At 36.8% G+C, this 24,934-nt stretch overlaps 1 protein-coding gene across 2 annotated transcripts in view; it reads right to left on the bottom strand.

Moving 5' to 3' along the window:
- PLCB1 (phospholipase C beta 1) overlaps positions 1–24,934 on the bottom strand; it is a 684,403-nt gene that overhangs the window by 170,872 nt on the left and 488,597 nt on the right. For both annotated transcript variants that reach the window (XM_088789261.1, XM_088789262.1), the window contains exon 10: positions 1,269–1,415. In XM_088789261.1, the coding sequence (XP_088645387.1) occupies positions 1,269–1,415 (147 nt within the window). The remainder of the gene's footprint in view (positions 1–1,268; positions 1,416–24,934) is intronic.

The raw sequence follows: 24,934 nt of genomic DNA, 5'->3' as shown, positions 1-24,934 counted from the left end.
TCAGATTATCTGGAATCATCTTGAGATAGCCCATTCCAGCTGTCTGGAGGCTACAGTGCTATCTCTGTTTAAGAGTCATTTCTATTCTAACCTATTTTTCATGGAATGTGGGATACCAGGTTAAGGCTGGACTTGATACCAACACATGTTTGAGCCAGAAGGAATAGGCCTCCTTAAGGGAGTCAGAAGACAGAACTGCTTAGTTGCCAGATGGCTGAATCCTAGGAGATTTTCTTGGACATGTCCCTGAATATTCAGTGCCTGGCTCTCTCTTGTCATTATTTAGATAGATTTGCTTGTCTACCCCACAACACTAATCATATACCCCTGGACAATGAGCCATGAGCCATCAAAATCTCCCCCAAGGCATGCGGAACATTTACAACTCAGAGATACTAAACGAGAACCAAGCTTTTGGCTGTGCTGGGGTCTTAAGGTCAGTCTAGCTTATATTCATTTGGATGACGGACTGTGTGAAGCAAGAGAGTGATGTGGTTTTAAAAAGCATTTCTTGTCTTTTTTATTGCCTAAATTTTCTACAAATTCTTTCTAAGCCCAGTGATTAGAGATTTGCCATACAGAAAGTATTCTGGAAATATATTTTGATTATAAAAACATTTTCAGCATATTAAAATCTTCATTTATTGAAAACTTTAATTCTAAATTATGTTGAGATGATATATATGCATATGTATATATGTACGCACATACATGTTTTAATGTTTTTCAATTTAATGATCTACTCAAAACCATGGCAATACTCAATTTAGGATCAAATTAGGAAACATGTTTTTTTTCTCCTTTATTGTATTTGCAACCGACTAAAGGTTGTCATTAACAGGGCAATTTGTTTATATTTAAAGCCCTGTTCCACCTTGGGCAAATTAGCAATGTGCTTTGTGCAGAAATTAAGCTCTTCGGAATTTTTCTGTACATAAAATAAGTCCAGAGAACTAAGTTGGATTGTAAATGGCATGAAGTCCACCAAGAATGAGTTCGGTTACACAAAAATGCCATGCGTCTGAAGACACCGGACATGGAAGCATTATAGAAGACACGAAAACTTTGAAAAAGATATGTGTGGAGAAATAATATTGTTTCACAAATAAGGATATGACTGCTTACGGGTGGAGCCTCTGGTCATGAACCCCAGTTCTCAGAGGCATTTCACAGAAAACAAAAGAAAATATACTTTCACTTATGAGTGATAGAAAGTAGACCTTGGTGGAACTGGCTAAAGTAACTTTCAGAGAACCATGAATTCGTACCTGTGAGGTAGGTGTTGTGCGAGGAATTAATGAAATAGTGAGAAAGGGGCTGAGACATATCTTCATTCAAATCCAGTTTCTCAGGTGAAACGACTCCATTTTCTTCTCCATTCAGATAGCGCATAAATCCATCCACTGATATCTGTCCTGGAGGAAATAAAGAGTTATGAAGAGTGTGAATGCATTCTTTTTATGTGTTGCTGGTATCACATTGTTTTAATTTTCTTTTTCCCCAGAAAGCTCAGGTAGCATCCAAGGTAGAAGACAATAGCCACAATTGCATTTTAATATAGGTAAACAGTAGTCTGGATTATTCTATTTCACTATAATTATCTCCAAATGCCACAGATAAGAGAGAAAAATGTAGTTACATGAGCTTCACTGACTTTCAGAGGCTTTTAAGTATCTAAACACCAACCTCCTGTTTTTAAATATAAGAATGGTTATCAACTTCATGGATGGACATGAAGTTATTAGTGCTTATTTCTGGGTAATAGAATTAGGGGTGATTTTCCAAATTTTTATTGCAAATATATGTTACTTTTATAATCAAAAAAGTTATTCACAAGTGGTTTTATTATTTAAAGTGAAGTGAAAGTGTTTTCAAAGAATGATCTTTTTTCCTGAAACAGAAAATAAAGACTGCAAATGAATCTGTCTTAGGAATAAAAAAGTCAAATGCTGATGAGAAAGATCTTTCTATTTCTTACTTAGAATAACTTTACTTCAAATTGAAGAACTATGATTCACATTTTAGTTTACTCAGATCCTACTTGGACGTTTTTTTTCTGTGGTAACCTTCCTGAGGTAACTAATGTTAAATATTGAGATAATTCTTTATCTTTATCATAGTATTTTTATAAAATACATAGAGAGAGCCATCTTAACTATTTTTTTCTTGTTGAAATAGCTTTGTAGTAATATAAAAGTGGTATATGTTCACTGAAGAAAAATTAGGAAATGAAATAAGCAAAGAGGAAAAATAAAACTTTCTGAACATGCCTAACTTTTCTTTCAGAGGTAACTATTGTTAAAATCTTAGGTATGTATGCTTCCAGAGGAAAAATATGTGTGTATTATTATTCTATATGGATGCAATGATATTTAGTAGCCTCCTTTGTTTACATTAATGAACAATATATTATAAACTCTTTGTACCAACTCTTAATTATTTCCGTAGGATAAATTCAGAGAAATAGAATTGCTGGTCCAAAGACTATACATAGTTTTAAGGCTTCTAGTACACATAACTAATTTTTAAAGTACCAGCAATTTACCCTTTCACAAGTGGTTTTTCTTCTCCTCACCCCTCCACCAAACTTATAGGTAAAAACATGATTTCCAATAATTGTAATTTTTTTTAAAAAATTGAGCATTATTTATTCTTGAATGGTAAGAGGCGTGTCATCTGTAAATACAATTGATTATTTACCACAGCATAAATTTTTTCACATCCAATAAATTTCTCAAAATGACTGATAGTACTTTTCCCAGTTCTGGAAACATTATAGATAAGTAACCTAATATCTTTCAGGAATAAATAAATAAAAATAAACAACTTGGGTTATTGGCTCTTGATGAGAGGAGCTGAGTTCTATAAAAAGAAAAATCTTCCTAACCAAACTTTTAAATAGGAACAACTATTCACACTATGAAAATCTTAAAAATCAACTCTAATACATACCTTGATAATTTTAATAGTGACAAAAGGAAACCGTGCTAAGAAGTTCTGTTGCATTAGAAATAAGAAATGTGACAAAAAAGTCCTCACCTTGGTATGTCTGTGTGATCAATTTCTAACAGATACCTAATTTTTACCTCCAAATAACAATTATCTAACAGAGTGATCGTTCCAGTCATGATGCTATTGATGAAATCACTTTGGTTACTGCCTTTGAAAAATTCATTTAGGTGGAATTCATGTAACCTTTCAGAGTGGTTTCAATTTTTGGAAACAAACCAAAGTCAATACCACTTAGAGCCATTTCAATAGATGGCTTTAAAAATATTTTGTATTATAAAACTCATTTAAAGGTAAATTTAAAAAAAAAGAATTTCTTTGCAGTATTATTTTTTCCTACAAGTCAATTTTAATTTGTTAGCTTCATCTGTAACTAGTGTCCATTCTTTCTTCCCTCCCTCCCCCCTTTCTTTCCTTCTCCCCTCTCTCATTACCTTCCATTCATTTAACAAAGATTTATTCAGCATCTGCCATGTGATAGAAAAACACAACACAGTAAAGCACAGCCTCTGCCTTCAAAGAGCTCATAATCTAATAGAAAATAAGATAGTTCACACCTTGAAAACCAGGTGTGAACTCCTCCAAAGCAGGGTGCGCATTTATGTCTGTCATCCCTGGAATCTACCACACTGCTTTGTGTGCAGTAGGTGTCAGAACTTCTCTTTGATGATTAGTGATTCAAAATAGAAAAGGAATTGTTTTAAACCTGGCAGATCACCAAGGATAGCCTAATTTTGTTACATTCTTTTTTTCTGGTTAGGTAGAATCATATGAAATTGCTAATACTCGGCATTTTTAACCAATGCAAATGGCAACTTCATACAACTCAATCTCTAACTACAGCTATTCCTCAGAGGACTGGCAATAAATACAAATATCTTTAAGGGTCAGTAAAGAAAAGTAATGTGACTGCTGGAATAATGTGTGCACCAAAGAACTGTGGGGGTGGAAAACTTGCAAGTGTACACCTCAAAGCCATGCAAATGACAGCAATAAAATATTGTGTGACCAAATGTACTATCTTTATGGTGCTGAATTTGACCCTGAGGTTGTCAGCTTGTGTCTGTTATTGTGCAAGAATAAATATCATTTTGCCTCATTAGCAACTTTTAAAGGCAATGAAAACAAAACATATGCCAATATGGCAGACGTGATGAATTAATTTGAACTTCAGCATCAATTCCCATTTATTGCCTCTAGCACATTATGGGTCCTTGTGTTGAGAAGGTTTCTGAACCATGATTGTGATGAATTTTGATGTCTGTCATAGGTATGGGACAGAAAAGTGGGGGTATACAAGATATGTATTTGTCATTCTCAAATGAGGATATTATAATTAAAGTCAATTTGTAATTTGCAACATGCCAAAAAATGTGTCAAAGTTTTATTTAATTCATTAATAAGGAAACAAGAAAGATGAAAAAGCCATTTCAAAACATCATGAGACACTAATACACACACACACACACACACACACACACACACACACACACACACGAGTATTAGCAACCCTCCCAAACAAACAAAATTCCAAAACTTAGAAAAATATTGGTAAATTGAATACAAAGCTGGTTAATGTCCTATAATTCAATTAAACATAACTTTCAGGTTATCTTCTCTACTTTTATTATTTCATAGGAATTGAAAATTTTAACATTTTTTAAAGCATGCATTAAAGTCAGTAAAAAACAAGAGTTAGGGGAATCAGTGTTTATGAAACTTATTTACAATGAATCATATTAAATAATTTAAAAATCTCCAGTGATGAATTGACCTAACCTGGACTAAGAATAATGAATGAGTTTAGAGTATAGTTCAGAATATGATTGCAGACTGTAGGTGAGCAGACAATGGGAACGACCTTTCAACCCCAAAGCTTTGCCTTGCTAACTAAAAGAACAAATGTACAAGATTTTCATGCATCAAATGACTCGGCAGAGATAGGTCAAACTCAAGAAAAGCCAAGGAAAAAGTGAGGGTAAGGTGTAGCTAGTTTATAATTTTCAAGGTGTTACCTAAGGAGTCTGGAATTCATTGCCAAAAATAGTTCTGACCAGTAAATGCTTTGGGACAGAAAACAGAACCTTACATACAGCATTTTCCTTTGTTGCGTATAACATACAGCTGAATATTTGCTGCTGTTAACTTAAATGCATCAGTCCTTTTCCACCAACCTTGCACTATTTTTGCAAAACTGCTTACTTTTTTTTTTTTTTTCTGGTCCACTGAGGAGCACAGAAAAACGAAAAACCTTGAGAATTAAGATAGAAAAAACATCGCTTTGCTAAACAAATTAGTAACAGCACAAGAAATCCAGCTTCCATTCCTGCCAGCAGCAATTGATTAGGGACAAATTCCTCAACCATCAGATGAATAAACTATATGGGCTCTTAAGTCTCTTCCAGCTCTAAAATTCTATGAATTCAAGTGGTTTTATATATTAGGGATGATTACTAGCTATATTAAAACAAAATGTGATTATGAAACATCAAACCACAATTAAAAGCAATGCTACAATTTTCTGGAATAAAATCAACAGGAAAAGTTAAGTTCAGAAGGATAAGGCCAGCTGGCAAAGGCTAAAAATAAAGCCTGTTACATATTTTCTTAATAAAATATCGATATGCTTCCAATTGAATATGTGGCTCATATAATGTTACCTAAAGGTCTTCATAAGCATATATATTGTTTGAAACACTTAAAGCCAAAGTAGGAAAAATATAAATCCCTCAAGGAATGAAAAACAAGAACAAAAAACTGCTCTATGAGGTTTTCCATTCAAAAGAAGTTCTGGTGTTCAACAAAGAAGGAAACTGGTGATGCAAAAGTGAAAAGATCTGACTTTAATGGGGAAAAATAATCTTCAAAGAGACACAAGAGGAAAGAGGCATGACAAAATGATCTTCCCCAATTGCCATTTATATGTCTCCTCATACTTCATTTTGCATTTGTGCAAAGAAACTTTCAAATGTCACGTGGCTTTGCACAAATGCCATGGGTAACAACTGGGCCTCTGCCTCCTTATGCCTCCCACCTTCCCCTGGGGGTAGATAATGACTGAGGCTCCGCTGGTGGCCTCCAGAACATGTCAGAAGACAGAAATTCGAAATTCTGCTGTGACAAAACAATAGATTCCAGGGATGGCTTAAAATCGGGCAGATCCACTGACAATCAAATGGACGTATTTTCATGCTTACAAGTGCATGCAAAGGTCTTTGAATAATTTACTGGAGTATGAGCTACTCCAGTGCTTTTTCTAAACCTGAGGCAATCCCACAGATCTTGGGAGCAATCAAGAATGAGGAGGATTTGTGTCCAGAAAAGGGAGCTCTGGAGATAGAACATAAGAATTGTCTAAAGAGCTTTATGGACTGGTTCTCCCATCTTCTCAGGTCCGCACCCCTTTATCTATCGAGGTCTAGAAAACCTACTTCCAACAGGATGTTCCAGCTTGATCATTCTGTTCCAGGCATCTGAGAAAAGATGTTTCAGCTCACATCTCTCCAGGAAGAACAACAGATGTTGAACTTACCCTGGAGCTAGGACACTCCTTTTTGGAGTGTCCATCAGAGTCCTGACCTTTAAGCATTTATAAAACGTATCATGGAAAATTCCTTCTTGGTGCCTGTTGATGTGCAGTTCACGTTTCTACTTATTTAGTAGTGTCCTAACACAGACATAGCTAAAGAGTTTGGAGTCAGAGCAATGTGCCCCAGTAGCAGACAAACATAATAACTTCATGATGGCCACATAGGAGCCTTCTGGCTTCTTAAAGATTTAAATTTCAGAGACAATCAACTCATTTTGGTCCAGTTGTGCTCCAATTTCTCTTTCACCTTTCTGTTGCCAAAGTTGGGCAGAAGATGGAGGAAAATCACCCAATTTTGATTGCTGTTGGGCTGAATTTAGAAGAAAGGAATGGTGAGAAGCTGAGAATGGCCAGTGGGTGGAGTGGCCAAGGTGAAGTTAAGATGCCCCATATGATTTGCTCTTGATACACAGGATGTAGTAGATGACTATGGGGAAAAGAGCATGATCCGTAAGCAATTGGCTAGGGTTGTTTTCTAAATATAGATCTATTTCTATAGCCAGAACTACTTGTGCTAGACTAGCTGGTAGAAACAAGCTCCCTTATTTTTCCTTGGATAGAAGCAAATGCTTCCAAATCTTTTAGTTGATGTTTTTGATATTTACTTCTGTATCTCAAAGTAATATGTTCGTATTACTATTTTTTTGATTCCATGATGGGAGATGAAGATATTACTTTTTCTTCTCTCTACCCCACAGTACATATACAAATTCTTCCCATCCTTTTGAGATAGTTATATTATAATTTAGTTTTATTGGTAATCAGTACTTATCATGAAGATATATTCTACTCAAGGCTAAGTCATATAGTAAACCAACTATTATTTTGCCTTTCATGAACGATTTTTAATTTTCCCTGTAGTTAATAATTGTCCTGTTTTGTCCTTTGCTTAATTTGTTTGCACATAACTAGTGCAACTTCCAAATCTCCACCAGTTATCTAAACCTCATTGGAATATGTTCAAACCCAACAAATATTTTCCCAGTTTAATTTTCTTGAGGGTTTTTTTTTTTGGCGTCTAATGACCTACTTCAATCTCTATTGATTAATTTTCATTTCTTTTACTTCTATTCTTCATTAAATTTCTTTTATTTTTTGTATACCATGTTTTCTCTTTCATAGTTAGCTTTTTCATTTTAGTGAGAGGTCATTTGTAAGTAACTTCCTGAGAAAGGGTTCATGAGTGTTAACTTTTTTGAGCCTTGAATGTCTAAAACTGGCTTCATGACATTTGCATACTCAATTGCTAGGTTAGCTAGGTATAATATTCTAGGTGTGGTTGTTAAGAGGTTTGAAGACTTAGTGATATGTCATCCCCAAAACAGAAATGTGGCCTGTTTTCTTTTTTCTCTTTGAAAATTTCTAGAATAGTCCCAGTTTCTTGAAATTTCACAATGATATACTTTAGAATAGGTTTATCTTTATCCTCTGGGCTGGGTACCTTTTGAGACCTTTCAGCCTGAAAGCTATTATCCTTCTATTTGGGAAAATTTTCATGAATTACATCTATGATTACTTCCTCTGTTTTCTCTTTCTGGAATATTGGCCAATTTTAAAATTTTTATACATTCTATCTCCAATTTTTCATTTTATTTCTTTATTCTACTCTCAGAGATTTCTTCAACTTTATTTTCAACACTTCTTTGAGCATTTTGTTTCTGCTACCTTCTTTTTAATGTCTAAGAGCCACTTTTGTTCTGTGACATTTTGTTAAAAAAATATCATTGTGTTCTTTTCTTTAGGTGCAATATGCTGCTATCTTCTAAAGATTTAATGATATATGTATACTTAAACTTCACACCACATAGTCATTGTTTTTCCCACAGTTATTTTTTTCCTGCTTATTTCTACTTTTCAAGAAGTTTTCCTCATATGTCTAGTAATATTCAATTGTCTGTTTACATTTCATATTGGTGGACTAAAAGCTGATTAATTTTTTTAAATTAAAGTTTATTGGGTTGATAATTGTTAGTAAAGTTACATAGATTTCAGGTGTACGATTCTGTATTACATCATCTATATATCACATTGTGTGTTCACCACCCAGAGTCAGTTCTCTTTCCATCACCATATATTTGATAACCTCTACCCTCATCTATCATCCCCCTCCTCCCTTACCCTCTGGTAACCACTAGACTATTATCTGTGTCTATGAGTTTTTTTTTCTTCATTTGTTTGTCCAGTTATTTTGTTGTTTTCAGTTTTATATACCACATATCAGTGAAATCATATGGTTCTCTACTTTTTCTGTCTGACTTATTTCCCTTAGCATAATAATCTGAAGATCCATCCATGTTGTCGCAAATGGTATAGTTTCATCTTTTCTTATGGCTGAATAGTATTCCATTGTGTATATATATACCACAACTTCTTTATCCATTCATCTATCAAAGGACATTTTGGTTGTTTCCATGTCTTGGCCACCGTAAACAAAGCTGCAATGAACATTGGAGCACACGTGTCTTTATGTATAAGTGTTTTCAGATTTTTGGGGTAGATACCCAGGAGAGGTGTTGCTGGGTCATATGGTAATTCTATTAGTAATTTTTTGAGGAACCTCTACACTGCCTTCCATAGTGGCTGCACCAATCTGCATTCCCACCAACAGTGTATGAGGGTTCCTTTTTCTCCACAGCTTCTCCACCACTTGTTATTATTTGTCTTGTTGATGATGGCCATTCTGACTGGTGTGAGGTGATATCTCATTGCGGTTTTTATTTGCATTTCTCTGATGGTTAGTGATGTTGAGCATTTTTTCATATGTCTATTTGCCATTGTATGTGCTCTTTGGAGAAATGTGTCTTCAGATCCTTTGCCAATTTTTTAATTGGATTGTTTATTTTGTTGTTGTTGTTGAGTTGTATGAGTTCCTTGTATATTTTGGATATTAGCCCCTTATTGGAGGTGTTGTTTGCAAAATTCTTCTCCCATTCTGTTGGTCACCTGTTTATTTTGTCAATGGTTTCTTTTACTGTGCAGAAGGTTTTTAGTTGGATGTAGTCCCATTCATTTATTTTAGCTTTTACTTCCCTTGTTTTGGAGTGAAATTCATAAAATGCTCTTTGAACCCAAGGTCCATAAGTTTAACACCTATGTTTTCTTCTATGCAGTTTATTTTTTCAGGCCTTATGTTTAGGTCTTCGATCTATTTTATTAATTTTGGTACATGTTGAATTTTTTAGTGCATCTGATGCCATGAAAATTAAGAGAGTTAATAAGGCATCATTGTAGAGGGATCAGTCTTTGTCTCTTTGAAGTAACCCATAATGTCATTACTTTTTGGTCTTTCTTCTTGGGGTGATCAGAGTCCTGAGAGAAGATCTGTTTAATCTTTTGCTAAGAGAGTAAGGACCTGGATGCCATCATTCTAGAGCCAAATGGGGAAAGAAGGCTGGAGGTCTCAGCACTCAGTATGCTTATGATCACTTTATCTCCTTGCTTCCAAAACAGTAGCAGTGCCTTCCCTTGGGCCTGTGTCATCTTAAACTCTCTGTTTTCTTGTTTAATTAGATATATATATTCAGTTCACCATATTTGTCCTAAAGTTCCATGGTTTTTCTACTATACCATAATGCAGACATTTTTGTTGATTACCTTTTAAAAGTCATATTTTACAGGTGTTATCTTTTGATCCTAGTATTTTCAGGTAAAATTAAATCAGGAGGGATTTATTTCATAGAACAAAGGTTTTCTGTCATAGACCTGCTTTGCCTGTTGGGGACCTAACATGGGGTTCACTGGTTTTATTTTATTTACATCTTTAATGAAAAGTATGCAGTGGCTAATATCTCACCTACAGATGGCACTGCATGGATAATTTATCTGTCAGATTTTCCTCATTACATCTTTTTCCAGGCAGAGTGTAGTCAGTGTCAGAGAGGTCGCTTGAGCTTTCAGGTACTTATCAGGTGGGAAGTTCCGTGGACCTCTTGGTTTTCCTGCCAACCTCACAGGCTGCTTTGTGGAACAGGTATGGTAGTGTGTGTAAGGATCTGTCAACACCCCGCGCTTCTTCAGGAGTCATGACTGAGTCAAATCAACCTTTGATTGTATGAGTGTTGCTGAGTTGACCAACTCCCTTCATGTGGTCATGGGATGTGTCCCTCATGACCTCATTTCATCAGCAGAAAATATGTCCATATTTGTAGTTCTGTTTCCCAACTCTTTTATGCAAAGTTACAATTTGAGTTCAAAGCACTGCTGGAGAAATTATACAATCAAATCTTAAAAAAAAAAAAAAAAAATACGGACACTTCTGGAACTAAATTCTAAGGCAGCTGAAATAAATTGCATATTGTATTTGTACCGCAATAATTGGCAGTATTTAGCAAATATTTCCTCCCTTATTATTCCAAAGTCCTTCTCACTCTTCTCCACTACAGGCAGCAACAAAATATTCTAAATTTGCCTCAGGGAAGGAAGTGATGGCAAAGAAGGGAGAACTAAAGGGTACATTTCCTGCTTGGCTTTGAAGCCACTTTTCTACCAAGGTTTCCTTGGCCCCATATTTAGGGGAAGTCCCAGACAAGTTCGATGTCCTAAAGAGAGAAGCTTATGGCTCCTTTCCCAAGGGATGCTCCAGAAAATTACAAGCCATGGTGTTCCCCAGGGGCCAGAACAAGCAGGAGCAGAGTTGTCTGGAAGGTCTAAATAGATGAACCGGGGTTTGATCTTAGAGAGTCCCTTCGTGGTTCGCCCATGACTAGCAAACATGTGGATGAACCCATGGTCCTGAAAAGGATGAGCAAAGGCCAAGACCAGAAAGAAATGAGGCTGTACAGGGGTAGATGACCAAATACAAGATTCCTCCTTTGATGCACAGACACTAGGTAAGGCTTCTAGCACTTAGGAACCATCCTGAGTTATTTCAATATAGAAATTAAGACAGAGGGAAGAAAAATTATTTCAAGTACACTGACAGTGTCCTCAAATGTCACCATAACATCAAGCCTTCCCAAGCCTTCCCTGACCATCCTATGCAAGCAGTGACCTGTCCTGCTGGCACTTTTATTACATATGCTACTTAATATTTCTCCATGTCATTTATCACCATCTGTCATTCTATATATTTACTAGTTTGTTAGTTTTGATCTCCTGCTACAAGATTGTAAGTTTCATGAGGACAGAGTGTCTTATTCTGGGTTTCCCTTAAATCACACATCCTGAGGCCAGGATTTGGGTATTCATTTATTTAAAAGGTGGTCTCTTGAAAACACTGGTGGGAAGTGGGGAAAGCAATCAATAATAATGCATTATCAAGCAAATGACCACGGTAGGCAACTGAAATTTAATCTCATTGGGGAATCACTAACAAATAGAGTGAAACAACTACTTGCAGGTTGTCCCACCTAAGGGGAGAGGAAGCTGGAGGGAGAGAGAGAGGGCTCCAGGAGCCAAAGGAAGCCTCCAGCAAAGAGAGGCAGGCATTCAGTGGAAAGACCAGCCAGCAGACAGGACTTTCATCAGTTTATTGCTGATCCTCAGAACACAGAACAGTGACCGACACATAAGTGCTCCATAAATATTAGCTGAAAGAATGACTATTGGGTTTGACAAATAGTAACATTTATGTATTAATACATAGCACAAGTGGTTTTGTGTATTACCTTGGCAACTAAATCCCTGAAACTAATTTGTATCATAGAGAACTGAAAATGGCAATTCTGAGTTTAGCCATTAATGACACTGCAAAGGAAGGATTAAGACAAAAATATCAAAGAAAAGCAATAAGAGCTTACAAGCTTACAGACCAGAACCAAGGGGATTGGTCTGGCTTTGACTGATGTTATGTTATAGTCAACAACTGCACTTAAGAATCCCAGGAAGGTTGTAGAGAGCTGAGTGCCAACCAAGAATCCTGGAGAGATTGCAAGTTTTATCTTTATTCCCTCCCTCTGCCTAGCCCCTGGCAGAAGTGCTAATCAAGCAGCATTAAATGTCTAAAGCCATCAAAATAGACCAGAAGAAGGGGACTAGGATTATTCAGAATAGGGCAAATCAATCCTTAAACAATAGAAGAGTTACTGTACTTCATTATATCGCACAAGGCAAGTTAACTGCCCTGTCAATACCCACTCCTTTTAACATCTTTGATCAGCTCTGGTAGAATTTATTTTTAAAGTCACAAGTACATGAAATAAATCCATAGGCCCTCACCTACACACTAAAGTGACTTTCCATAGGTCAGGGAACAGTTGATGCTCCTCACTGCCCTAAAATTTCTGAGCCTGGTGGTGAGTATTCTGCACCATACTCTCTGTCATGATACTTTACATGAGCTCAGTGATTTAGGAGAAGGAAAAAGTGCAGCACGGCCGATGAAAGCTAATCTCAAAATAGAATTCATGGCACATTACTAAGGTGCCTTGAAGCCAGGATCTTTCCTGCTGAGTCCGTGTTTTTTTACTGGGGGGTAGGAGGGAGTTACCTTAGAAATCACCCCATCGTAGCATCAAAACACCAACATGGAACCACTCCTGAGCTTGTCCTAAAAGAATTATGTGAAGCAGCAGCAGCAAAGTGTTAAAGAAAAAAAAAAAAAAAAGAAATGCTGCAGAGGCTCAAGGAGAGAAAATGCGGCTGGCTGTGTTTACAAACATAGTCATTTGGTTTGTTTGTTTTTTAGTTTTGATAATGGATTCTGACTTTAAGGGAAATAAATTGCATAAGAAGGAGCAGGACAGGAAAGGAAGAGAGAGAGCCAGCCTTTGAAGAGCTTCATGAATTTAATATATTTCCATTCAGTGTATCATCTAACAAACCTTTATATATTGCTTGCTATATGCAGATATCAACTCGTTTCATCCTCATAATAACTATGAAGCGGGTGCTGCTTTTATGCCTATTTTATAGATGAGCGATCCGAGGCAAGTAGTTTGCTCAAGGTCACCCAGCTGGTAAGTGGATAAACTGGGATTTGAACCAAGGTAGCCAGGCTTCATGTACCAAGCCATTAACCACAGTACTATGCTGCTGTAGAAGATATCGCACATAATCTAGTACTAGGATAAGGTAAATAATAATAATAATAATAATCATCATCATCATCATCATCATCAGCTACCATTATTTGAGAACTGACTCTGTGCCAGGCACAGAAATCAGACAAGAGAGGTACGTTTAAACTCCCATTTTTCAGTTGAACAGACAGCGGCTCAGAGAGGTGAGCAACTTGTCTGAGGTCACAGGGGTACTTAGTGTGAGAGCTGGATCTGGAGCCCATGCCAGGGCAACTGAAGGAGAGAGAGTGGTGAGTACAATCGATTATGTTTATCTGCATAACTTTCCCAGCACTGGCCTGGATAAGGGACATGAATGATGGAAAGGGGAGGGTGCTACCTCTGTGGCAGTCAATCAGGGCACCTGGATTAGTCCTAAAAATAGTCCTGAATGTGTCCAAGGAAGAGGTTTTTTTTTTTCCCTATGATTTACTTATCTCACTAAAATGTGCTACTTTAATCTTTCTGTTAAAAGAAGCTGGGCTCAGGCAGGACAAATGATCCATCTGGCAGAGGTGTGAGGATTAGCTCTGTGATTTGGATTTGTCTATCACAGTCGAAAATTCTTTTCCAGACTGAATTTACATGCTAGTCTTTGCAAGTAATTTAAAGGCGTCCTCTAGGATTTTTATTCTCCAAGCCCTGAGTCGAACTTTTAGGAAGACAAATAAAATGCAACAAAAAACTTTGTCAATGTGAGGACAAAAGAGATGCTAAATAGAAGATGTGACAGTGTTTTGTGGGTTTTGCAAAAAACATGCAGGTTAGCTTAACGAAATAAAAATAGCCCAACACAGGCGAGAAACATCTTTCAGATCCCGGAAACACAGAGAATTCTCTACAAATTCTGCCTTGAAAGACAGATGGCCTATAAATCCACAGAGAGCATCAAACAGTTGAGATGGGCAAAGTGGACAAGGTGTCTGCCAGCTAGCACGGCCACCAGCCTCACTCTGCTGAGCCAAATGTCAATTAGGCAGGATCTGGCACTCAAATGTATGGACGTCACCAGGATTAGGTAGCTGAGAATCCATTCATCATCATTCAATCCCCACTCTTAATGTAATGACACCAGAGCATGTTGGAAAGCTACTGGCCCAATGGTTTACTTAGCACCTCCTTACGTCACTTCCAAGCACAGCACTGAGAAGCTGTTTCCTTGGCTCATGTCTATTCCTGGTGCTGTGACTGTGAATTCAGAGAAAGTAAGTGCAGATGGCTTTACTATCCCATGGCTCACCAAAATCTATTTGCCAGCTTTCAGAGGTAGTCTGTTAAATTTTCCCTTTTCAATTGTCTTTGCTTGGGCACAAGCTTTCCTATTACATTTGTCAACTAACTGTGTTTTTGTAGAGTATATGAACTTTGTGGTTTCTTTATTTTATCAATTTCTTCACTAGTGCTGGAGTCAGTATATTCTATATATGTTCTCATGCATTATTATTTTATCTGAGGTTGAAAGGTATCATACATTCTTATTCTACCTTGATTGCAAAAACTGTTCTATTACCATATGAACAAATACAAGTTCAAGATACTGTGTAATAATCTCCACTAAATGGCTCTTCTCAGCAGCCTTTGCAGATGAACACTATTACCCAGCTGTCATGGCTTTCTGTGTCCCTGTAGGTCCCTCTGTATTAAGTTGAACTTGTTAAGATGGTTTTGTGTGAAAGTTCATAATAACAACACCTAACTTGGATTTAGCACTTTCACTTTTTCAAAATATTCTCATGTCTGCAATTTATTTACTCGTCACTGTTCTGTTTGGTTTTATTATTTAACAGGACAGATAAACTTTGATGCAGTGAGGTTAAACAGTCCTTTTAAGTTGACATGGCTACCTGAAGACAGCATCCACATTAGAATCTTAGTTTCTTAAACACAGGCTTGTATAAGGGCTAATTTATCAATTAGGGTTAGAGGTTGTAGAGTGTAGGAAAGACATGCATTGCATTTTATCGGTGCACTGCCACATTGCTCTATCAAAAGAGACCCTTCACAATGGTTCCTGATCATAACACAAAGGAGGAAGAAATGTTCTAGATCCTTAACCAGAAGGTCATGTTCCTTGGTCAAGCTGGACGTTGGCTTTCTAAGGTCAAAGAGCATGACCTTCTCTTTGTTTACCTCTCTCCCCGTGTCTTGCATAAAAGCACGTCCAGAATATGTGTTCATTAATGCTTTCTGATAAACTACTTCGAACATTGTTTTCTCTTAGTCCTTCAATGCCAGCTGACTCTAATCTGTCCCTCATCCAACCCTCTATTCCGCAGCATTCCTAAAACACAGCTTGAATGTCACTTTCTTCTTCAAAAGCCTTCATGACATCCTTCCTCACAGAGGAGGTTCAGCTACACTGACAGCCCCATGAGGAGAAGAATGGCAGCTTTCTACTCTGTAGTTCAAGGGTGGACATGGGCAGCAAGGCTCAGTAAATGTGTGTTAATTGAGTAATTGAATGAATGAGCCAAGATTAGCATCAAGGCATTTATGTTCCGTCAGCATTACTTCTCATTACTTCCTTCTCAAAGTGATAAAGTTATTTGACCATTCAAAGACTCAGTTTCCTCACTGTCTAATGGGGATAATACAGACTCAAAGATTCGTCCTGAGGTTCTGCAAGATAATTAGTAGATAAAGAGCTTGAAGTTATTCCTGACACTCCCTATAAACTTAATAAGTAAGACATTCCCTTTCCTCCATGCTTCCCTGACACATAAAGGATATTCAATAGATAACTTGTGAAATGAACAAATGAAGGGGTATCACATTCTATCTTGTATTATAGTTATTTGTATATATCAGCATCTGTCTGAATTATAGTCTCCTTGAGAATGAAGACTTTATCTTGATTTGTCCACTTTTCGTAGTTCTTAAGTTAGGTGGGTGATACATGTTTGTTGATTATAAAATATCCATGCAACTGCATCAGACGTATGTTAGAATAAAGAAAAAAAATTCAGTGGGCATCAGATACACTGGAGGATCTCTCCTTTGACAGGCTGGAAATTCTTGTTATAGCTGAAGAGCTGGATGGAAAAAAAATTCTTTTTATACCATTGTGATCAAGGCAAATGTTTTGTTGGTAATGACATGTTAGCAGACTGTATTTGTTGGACCACCAGGAACTATTGTTGGGCTGGACTTCCATCTGCATGTCTTGGTCTGATGGCTGGAAGTGCCTGAGAATGAACGTTTCCTAAGAGCATCCGTAAACAGTGACTGCGGTTGGGAAACTCAGGTGTGCATTTGCGCTGGCCTCTAGAGTTTGTCTCAGGACTGAGATCCAGTTATGCACACTGGTAATTTGTTTGATCACACCACCTTTGTTGGCTGCCTTCTTTTCCTCATTCTCACTTCCTAAATTGCCCTCTTGGAGCTACTTGGGCTCACCTCTCAAATAAACTCTTTGACCTTGAATTCTTCAACCAGGGTCAGCTTCTGGGGGAACTCAAAGACAAACAGCAACATTAACAAGAAGCATTTTTGGCTCATTTTCTACTTGTTAAGGTAGAGTACTAGGTGAGAAAGTTAACTTTGTTAATCATTCTCCGTTAAGGCATCCTCTTCAGATAATGCTATCCTACTCTAGGTAGTTTTGCTTTTGCAATGGTTCAGAGATAAGGCAGAGCTCTTAGAGCCTCTATAATGAATTAATGAAATTATCGGTCATTCTCAGTTTCCTGACATTATTTTTCCCATTGCCATGGCACATTTTTAGCTTTTTTGTTAAGTGCTAGGGTGGACAGTCCACACCTCACCTCATCTGGCTTCCCTGTGGTCATTGCTTGTTTTCCATGGACTTGATTCTCTCTGCATTTGACCTGTTTCCCTCCCTCTTATTTGGTGTAAATTCAACTGGTAATAAAACTAGACCCTGGGTAATGCAGATGTTGGGGGCCAAATTCCTGTGGCTCTGTGGCCTTTCTCCAGCACAGTGCAATCTGTGAAGCTGTTCCTATTAACTGACACTTGCTGAGAAGGTGAGAGGTGTAATAGTCAGTGATTATTAATGCTGTGTTCTGATGGGAGGGGGGGGAATAGCCATTATCTGCTTTGTTCCAACAGCTCTCACATGAAATAGCAAGGAGTCTTAGGAATGTATGCTCTGATGGGATAAACAGGTTTTAATAAAATTCAGCAGACGAGGGTGGATTACACTACCAACCTCACTTCCCTACCTCTTGGAACTGGCATTTGACTTTGTCTGTTACTATTTATACTTTTCCTGACTGGTTGTTTTCTGAACAAAGGCCATTTCAGCTGTGAATGGACATGGTTGTGACTTTGTGGCTAGAGCTGGCTTCTGAGCAGACTTTGAGGTCATGGAAAGAAAGGCTGGAGAAGGAAAAAAATGGGACTCAGGGCCAGCATTTGCTTCTCCTCAGACCAATTCCAGCTTCTTGAGAAAGGAGGAAACACAATCAAGGAAGGGAAAGTGAAGAAAGTTACCAAATCAACTAATAATCAAGGGACTTATAATGGTTATCTTAAAATATTTTTTTTTCATTTTAGCCAGTCTCTCATAGTGTTTGGGAGAAGTCTATGAATATATGAAACACAGAGTTAAGAGGAGCTTCAAATATACTCACAGATGATAATGTCATTCTCCTGTGACCTTCCACAAAGGCTGGAAAGTCAATAGGTGGAATTTAAATAGGATCTTAATCAATAAAATACTGGAGTGGCTTTTCAGCAGCTTTCTTAGTGTAGTAACTTCATTAAGGTATAAAAAGAATTGGCTATGTCATATAGTTTTCATCTATCCTTGCCTTTTGGGAAGAAAATCTATCTCGTTCATTTCAATTCTTTTACTTCTTACAAGGAATCTGTATCAAAATATATAAATGGATGCCACCTTAATTGCGAGGCAGATCTTTAAACCAGTCAATACTTCCCCCAGATGAGTGGTTTGTAAATTGTGCATCTGAATCTCCCAGGGTTTTGGCAGAAGTTCCTGCAGGGATGGGATGAGGCAGGAGAAGAAACAGGAGAAGGGCAGCCATCACCAGCTATGCTCCTGGCTCCCCTGTGCAACCAAACTAGCACTTTTAAAGTTTTTCCTGCACATTGGCCTTTCTTGTGAGACTTTGTTAGAAGAAACAAACACAAATAAAAGGATGCTACATTGAGGACGAGTCTGAAAACCGCTGCTGGATACCAATTGCTAACTTCTAAATAGCTGGCCCTGAATCTCTTTCCTCAGCATGTCCTGATGGAGGCCTCCATGCGGAAGTCCGGAGTAGTGGGAAGACTCTGCACTGGGACACAGAAAACATAGTCCTACTCTCAACATTGTCACGTCCTCAGCTATCTCTTCGAAGAGCTGAGACTTTGGCTAAATGGTTAAGTCCCTAACACACAACAGATCCCATGATTTAAGACCATCGACCAGGGCTTTAATGAATGTGACAAACTGAAGCAATTATACGACAGGTCAGAAGCAATGAGCCTTGGGCACAACTCCTTTCCATTTTTTTGTTTCTTTGTTTGTTTTTGTTTTTCATTTCAATGCTCATATACTCTGACCTTAATCACCTTTCACTTTTGATTCTGTCAGGGCTATTTATAGAAAAGCACTTGTTTTAGTTTGGGTTCTCCTAAAAGTCGTCTTTGAGACAAGGATTTGAGTACAAGGAGTTTATTTGGGAGGTAACCCCGGGATGTAACAGGAGGGGAGTGGAGACATGAGAAGGGAGGAAAGGAAGCTAATAAAGAGAAGGTGATCAAGCAGGTCACAGTTGCAGACAACTAGGGCTCGATCCCATTGGGGAACTCCAGGAGGAAGTGGAGAAAAATGCATCCAAACTGTCCCACACAAGGGGCAAGAAAGATGAGATAATACTTCCTGGATGAAAAGCACTCCTGGGGCTGTGGAGTTCCGGGCACTTGTAGGTTGCCTGTGGTTGGGCTGAAAGTCCAGGAGAATTGCAGAGGACACTGTTGACTGTATGGAACAATGAATGTCAAGAGATATGGGAAGAGGACCAATGTCTGCTAGTGCTGGTCTCATCCCACTTTACAGACGAGGAACCTAAAACATGAGCATGTCATGTCACTTGCCTGAGGTTAATTAGCTTGGCCATAAGACTATGCCAGCCCTTTTCTTTAATTATGGCACGTTTGATCTCTCAAGGATGCACAATAGAAAATAATAATCATTATTTTTATGGGGCAGCTGGATGGCTGAGTTGGTTAGAGCGTAAGCTCTGAACAGCAGGGTTGCCAATTCGATTCCCACATGAGCCAGTGAGCTGCGCCCTCCACAACTAGATTGAAGACAATGAGCTGCCACTTAGCTTCCAGAGGGGCAGCTGGATGGCTCGTTAGCCCGTTGGTTAGAGGGTGAGCTCTCAAAAACAAGGTTGCCGGTTCAATTCCCACATGGGATGGTGGGCTGTGCCCCCTGCAACTAAAGATTAAAAAAAAAATGGCAACTGGACTTGGAGCTGAGCTGCGCCCTCCACAATTAGACTGAAGGACAATGACCTGGAACTGATGGGCCCCTGAGAAACACACTGTTCCCCAATATTCCCCACTAAAAAAATAAAATAATCATTATTTTTATAATTTTTACCTAGTAAAGACAAATGGTGCTGAGAAAACAATGAGATTTTAAAATCTAGAAAAGTAAGTGATGAAGTAAACAGTAAGATTCCAGTGTAAATTTTTACAATTTTAAACTACAATTCCATTTTAATAAAAAAAATGTAAAAGAATGATTGAGTCAGAAATAAACACTGGTGCACAGATACAACATGCATATTTTTTTCAGGTTTCATCCTTCAATGGTTCTAACATACTTTGCATTGTAAGAAGTTAAACAAGCCTGTTAGCTGAGTTGCAACAATGTTCAGAAATGCCTCTGACCAATGTTCTGAATCTCACTTCTTCCACACCCGTTAATTAGAGGTTTAAAATTATTTGGTGTAAATGCCAATTATCACTTTTCATTAGTTCTGGTCAATAAAGGTTTAGTGGGCAACAATTAATATATCCAATCTTCTTACCAGGATCAACTTATGTAATTCTCCCAGACATTCTCACAGGGAATTTTTTCAGTGAGAAAAATAGGGGATGGAACTAGTCAAAAACATTAAATGGCTTCCTATGGTAAAGTATACAGTAATGATGATTTCTGACCCAGTTTTAATGGGACCTGCTGTGTTTATCTCCCCAGTGGTCGTTCCTCCTTCTTCTAGGTAGCACACTCCATTTGAATTTCAAGGAACCATATCTCTTCCATTGTCAGTCCAGGTGGTTTAGGCAGTTGACTCCTCATTGGCTCTAGGGAGGGTCATGTGACTTACGTCTGTTCAATTATTACATTCCATCCTCCAGACTACAGTGGTCCTAGTTCAGGAGTGGCCTTGAGTGACTTAAGCCATGTTCAGGTTTCTGGGACTTTTGATGGAAATATGAGTAAAAAGAATTTCTGCATACTGAGATTAGTAGACCAGGAGCTGCTGGTGGCTTTGTTGCCACTTTAGGAGAGACTGCTTAAGAATTATAGATAGGACCAAGAAAATGATGGGAGATCAAGACAGACAATTCTTGATGACATCCTTTGAGCCACTCGATGTGGTCATGCCTGAAGTCATTGACACCTTGCTTATATGCAACAGTAAATTCCTTTCTGTGCTTCAGTTTGAGTTAAACTGTCATTTTTCAAATGAAGGAGCTCTGCTTAATACAGGTTGAAAGATTCCCAAGTGCAATGCTCTCTCTAGCACACTGGGTACTTCTTGCTATTGACAATAATGATGCAATATAGTTCAATTGTATCAGTATTTAAAAATAAAACAATACTGAAAATACAGTAGGGTTATTTTTACTGATGCAATTATTATATGCTTAGGTCTATTTGAAGTGAAAATGCTTCACCTGAACTTTTATTTGCTTTGCTGAAAACCAGACTGCCTTGCTATTATTAATATTAAATTCATTTCAACTATTATGCTATTAACTCAGGGAGTACTGATCTAAAAGAGATTATACAGCTTCACTTTTATGATTTAATTGCAACAAAGTGGGGAAGTTTTATATAGTACACCTTATAAAAATTTAAGAGGGAGAGCTAATAATAAAAAAGGAATGTAGCTTGAAACATCTGTTAATATTATAATCTATGAAATTAATTCAGTTGTTTGACAATACTCATGACCACCTGCTCTTCACAGGAATATAAATATATTAACAAACTCAAAAGTTTTCTTTTGGTTTCGCATTTTATTGGAGCAAAATAGGCCTTCATTTACAGAAATATCTGTTGAATCTAGAGATCTGCATTCTGTTACCAAGGGCACCAATGAAACTATTCTATTTTCATGCTAATTTTACTCACTGCTTTCTTCTAAAGAGTTTAAGTGATAAAAAAAAATAACTGCTCAGGAGATATTAGTTTTCAAACTCTGACATTCATGACCTTTTTGTTGGAAAGAATCAAGGGTCATTGGATATTCCTTATGTTAAGCATATTTAGGTCTACAGGGCAACAACAAGAAAGATACATTCGCTGATGTGGGAGCCACAGCATTTTTCAATGTGTGGTTTTAAATTGTAGAAATAAATCAAACTCCCTTGAGAATAACATCTTCTGAAACAAACAAGATGCAAGCCCTTTCTTTGCAGAACCCAAACATGTGAATGAATATTTGTATCCCTCTGTATCAATGACTGCACAGAAATCCTCTGATTATTTATAACCAATATACACATCTGGAAACAGAAATTCCACCGTGGAAATATGGCTAATATGCTAATGACAGCAGGCCCACAAAATATCAAAATCAATAATCTCCTGGATTCATTTCATACTTCTATGTATTGCAGTTTTAGTCAGTTAACCTCTGGTCATCTTTAGCATTTAGGCTTTTGGCCACATTGAAAATTTTTAATTTAATTTTAAGTTACCTTTTAAGTAAAACATATAAAATACATATAAAAACTAAGTATTAGTATATGTCAACTTTGTGTATGGTTTATTTGTTTAACACCTACTTTGAAATATGTTTCTTGATATCAGAGAGTATATGTATATATATTTATATAATTAAGTATGTTAATACACACACACATTATGTATGTATTTTATTCCTAGCATTTTATCAAATATAGGAAACATGAAAGTGTCTTTGTCAGTTAAATGGGATTGAGTTTGTAGTTCAGTTTAACTAATGCTGGGGCATATTTGAAGAATGAGTCCAATTTAAAGCAGCAGAAGAAATAAATTATAACGTATTATAATATTAAACTTCCCTACTTATTTTCTTATATGTTTATTGATCAAAATGCATTAACTAGTTGACTGAAAGTTAAAAACTCTCCTTTCTTGAAGAACATCATGTGATACCTTAGGTAAATCTTTTGTCCTCAAAGCCTTGGTTTGCTACTTTATAAAATGATAATGTACATTTTGAAAGTCACATAATAAATGAGAGCTAATTTCCTTGCTCATCGGTCATCATATTGAAGTCAAATAATACTTTCTTAAATTGCACTTTGTTGCATTTAAGCAGACCCTCAAAAAAATTCCTTAAAAGATCTTAAAGTCAAACTGCAAAATCAAATTAAAAAACTGATTTTCATTTTTGGAAAAAATACTTCAAATTCTTAGTTACTAAAGAATTGAGCTCTAACCCAATAATTTCTTATTCTTACAAATAAAGATTTCAAAATAATTATCCTTTTCACCATGAAATAACAGTCAACACAATAAAACAATTTTATCTTCTTTGTTCACATAACATCAAACAAAATGACTTGGTGTGAAATATCTCAAGTTCATTTTCTTACTGGAGTTTTTGGGTTGAGAAATGAATTCTGTGATTTAAAAAAATCACATCAAGGTTGACATGGAGGCTTCATGATCAATCATATTAAGTTTTAGAAAAATAAAGTTGCCATTTTAAATATGCCTGAATTTTGTGTGCCTGTTGTGATTATGGAATTCATATCTGGTAAATCTATAAAGGTGTTAAATACTCTTGCAAAAGCTAAGAGACGTCATCTTAATTTTCATTAGATCAAACTTGGTTCTTCCAGGGTTGCTGAGTTTTACAACAAGCTGTTGTAATTTTTTTCCCTTTGTATCCTCTACTTTGTCCAAATCATCAGAGTCTGATGTATGGGAGCATTATATGCTAGCTGAAGCATGGGCCATCAGTGGTGTGGTGTGAAGCGAGGAGAAAATGGCAAAGTTTAGGTTTTGAAGTGCCTCATTGGTTTCACAACAGCTTTTGGTTTTCCTAGTGTCATGGGCTGGTTTTAGACGTCTTGTTGGATTTATTTTAACACTGTTAGTTATTTTTGGTGAAGTTTGGATTTCAAAAAGGAACTGTCAAGATATTGGGGTGAAATCTCCAAGGAGTTGCTCCCTGCTTAATGACAAAGAGAAATCCCATATTTGTGGCACTAAGTAAGATCAGAGGGGCAGGTCTGGCAATGCCAACACATACTGTTGGGTCAGTTGTTTCCTTTCACTGACCTTGGCAACAATAAGAATGATGACAATGACAAAGGTGAAGTGCCTGACCAAGAAAATAAAGAAAAACTAAAAAATTTCATCTACAAATTCCCAACTAATAATATATAGGATAAAATTAATTATAAGATTTGACTTTTATACCTAATAAATACTTTCATTTTTTATTTAGAGGACCAGTTCCAGAATAAATACAATGGATTAAAAGACTTTTTAATCTACTTTTATGATAACCATTCTTATTAATGACTATCACCTTGCTAGAGCTACTTCTGTTATTTATAAATTGCCTGCATATTAACATGCAATTTATTTCTTCTTAATAATTGTTTAATTGTACTTTATTTTCCTCTCTCTGGCATATCTAGGTAATTTACAATAACCTCAGTGATAACACACCAGTTTTCTCGGTGAAGATATTTCAGCCCTTATGAGACTTGGTCTTAGTGATAAAGAAACATGTGAATATCCTTTTCAGGGACTATGATGCCACATATAATTAAAATCTCCTGGCAATTAAATTGTTGTAATCTTATTTTGGCAATTCATTTCTCACAAATCAAAAACATAAATTTATTAATAACTTCCAGGCAACCTAGAGCTGTCTTGCTGATATCAATTTTTAGACTCATTTTTTATTCTACAAACACTATTTTTTTTTTATGTAGAAAGTCAAATTTTTATAATATTTTCCAAAGTGGGAAATTGTGTCAATAGTGTAAACAAGAATAAGATAAGTGTCCAATGGACTGAATATTCTTTTCAGTTTGAGAAATTTAGAAAAATATATGGGTCATTTCTCAGAACTTCTAAAAACAGACCCAAAGGGGCAACTTATAAGATAATGAATTT

The sequence above is a fragment of the Rhinolophus sinicus genome, chromosome 13, assembly GCF_057876585.1.
Source record: "Rhinolophus sinicus isolate RSI-liver-muscle chromosome 13, RSI-T2T, whole genome shotgun sequence".
NCBI classification, from domain to species: domain Eukaryota; kingdom Metazoa; phylum Chordata; class Mammalia; order Chiroptera; family Rhinolophidae; genus Rhinolophus; species Rhinolophus sinicus.
Note: the sequence above shows the minus strand (reverse complement) of the source record. Positions and strands in the feature narration are given on the sequence as shown.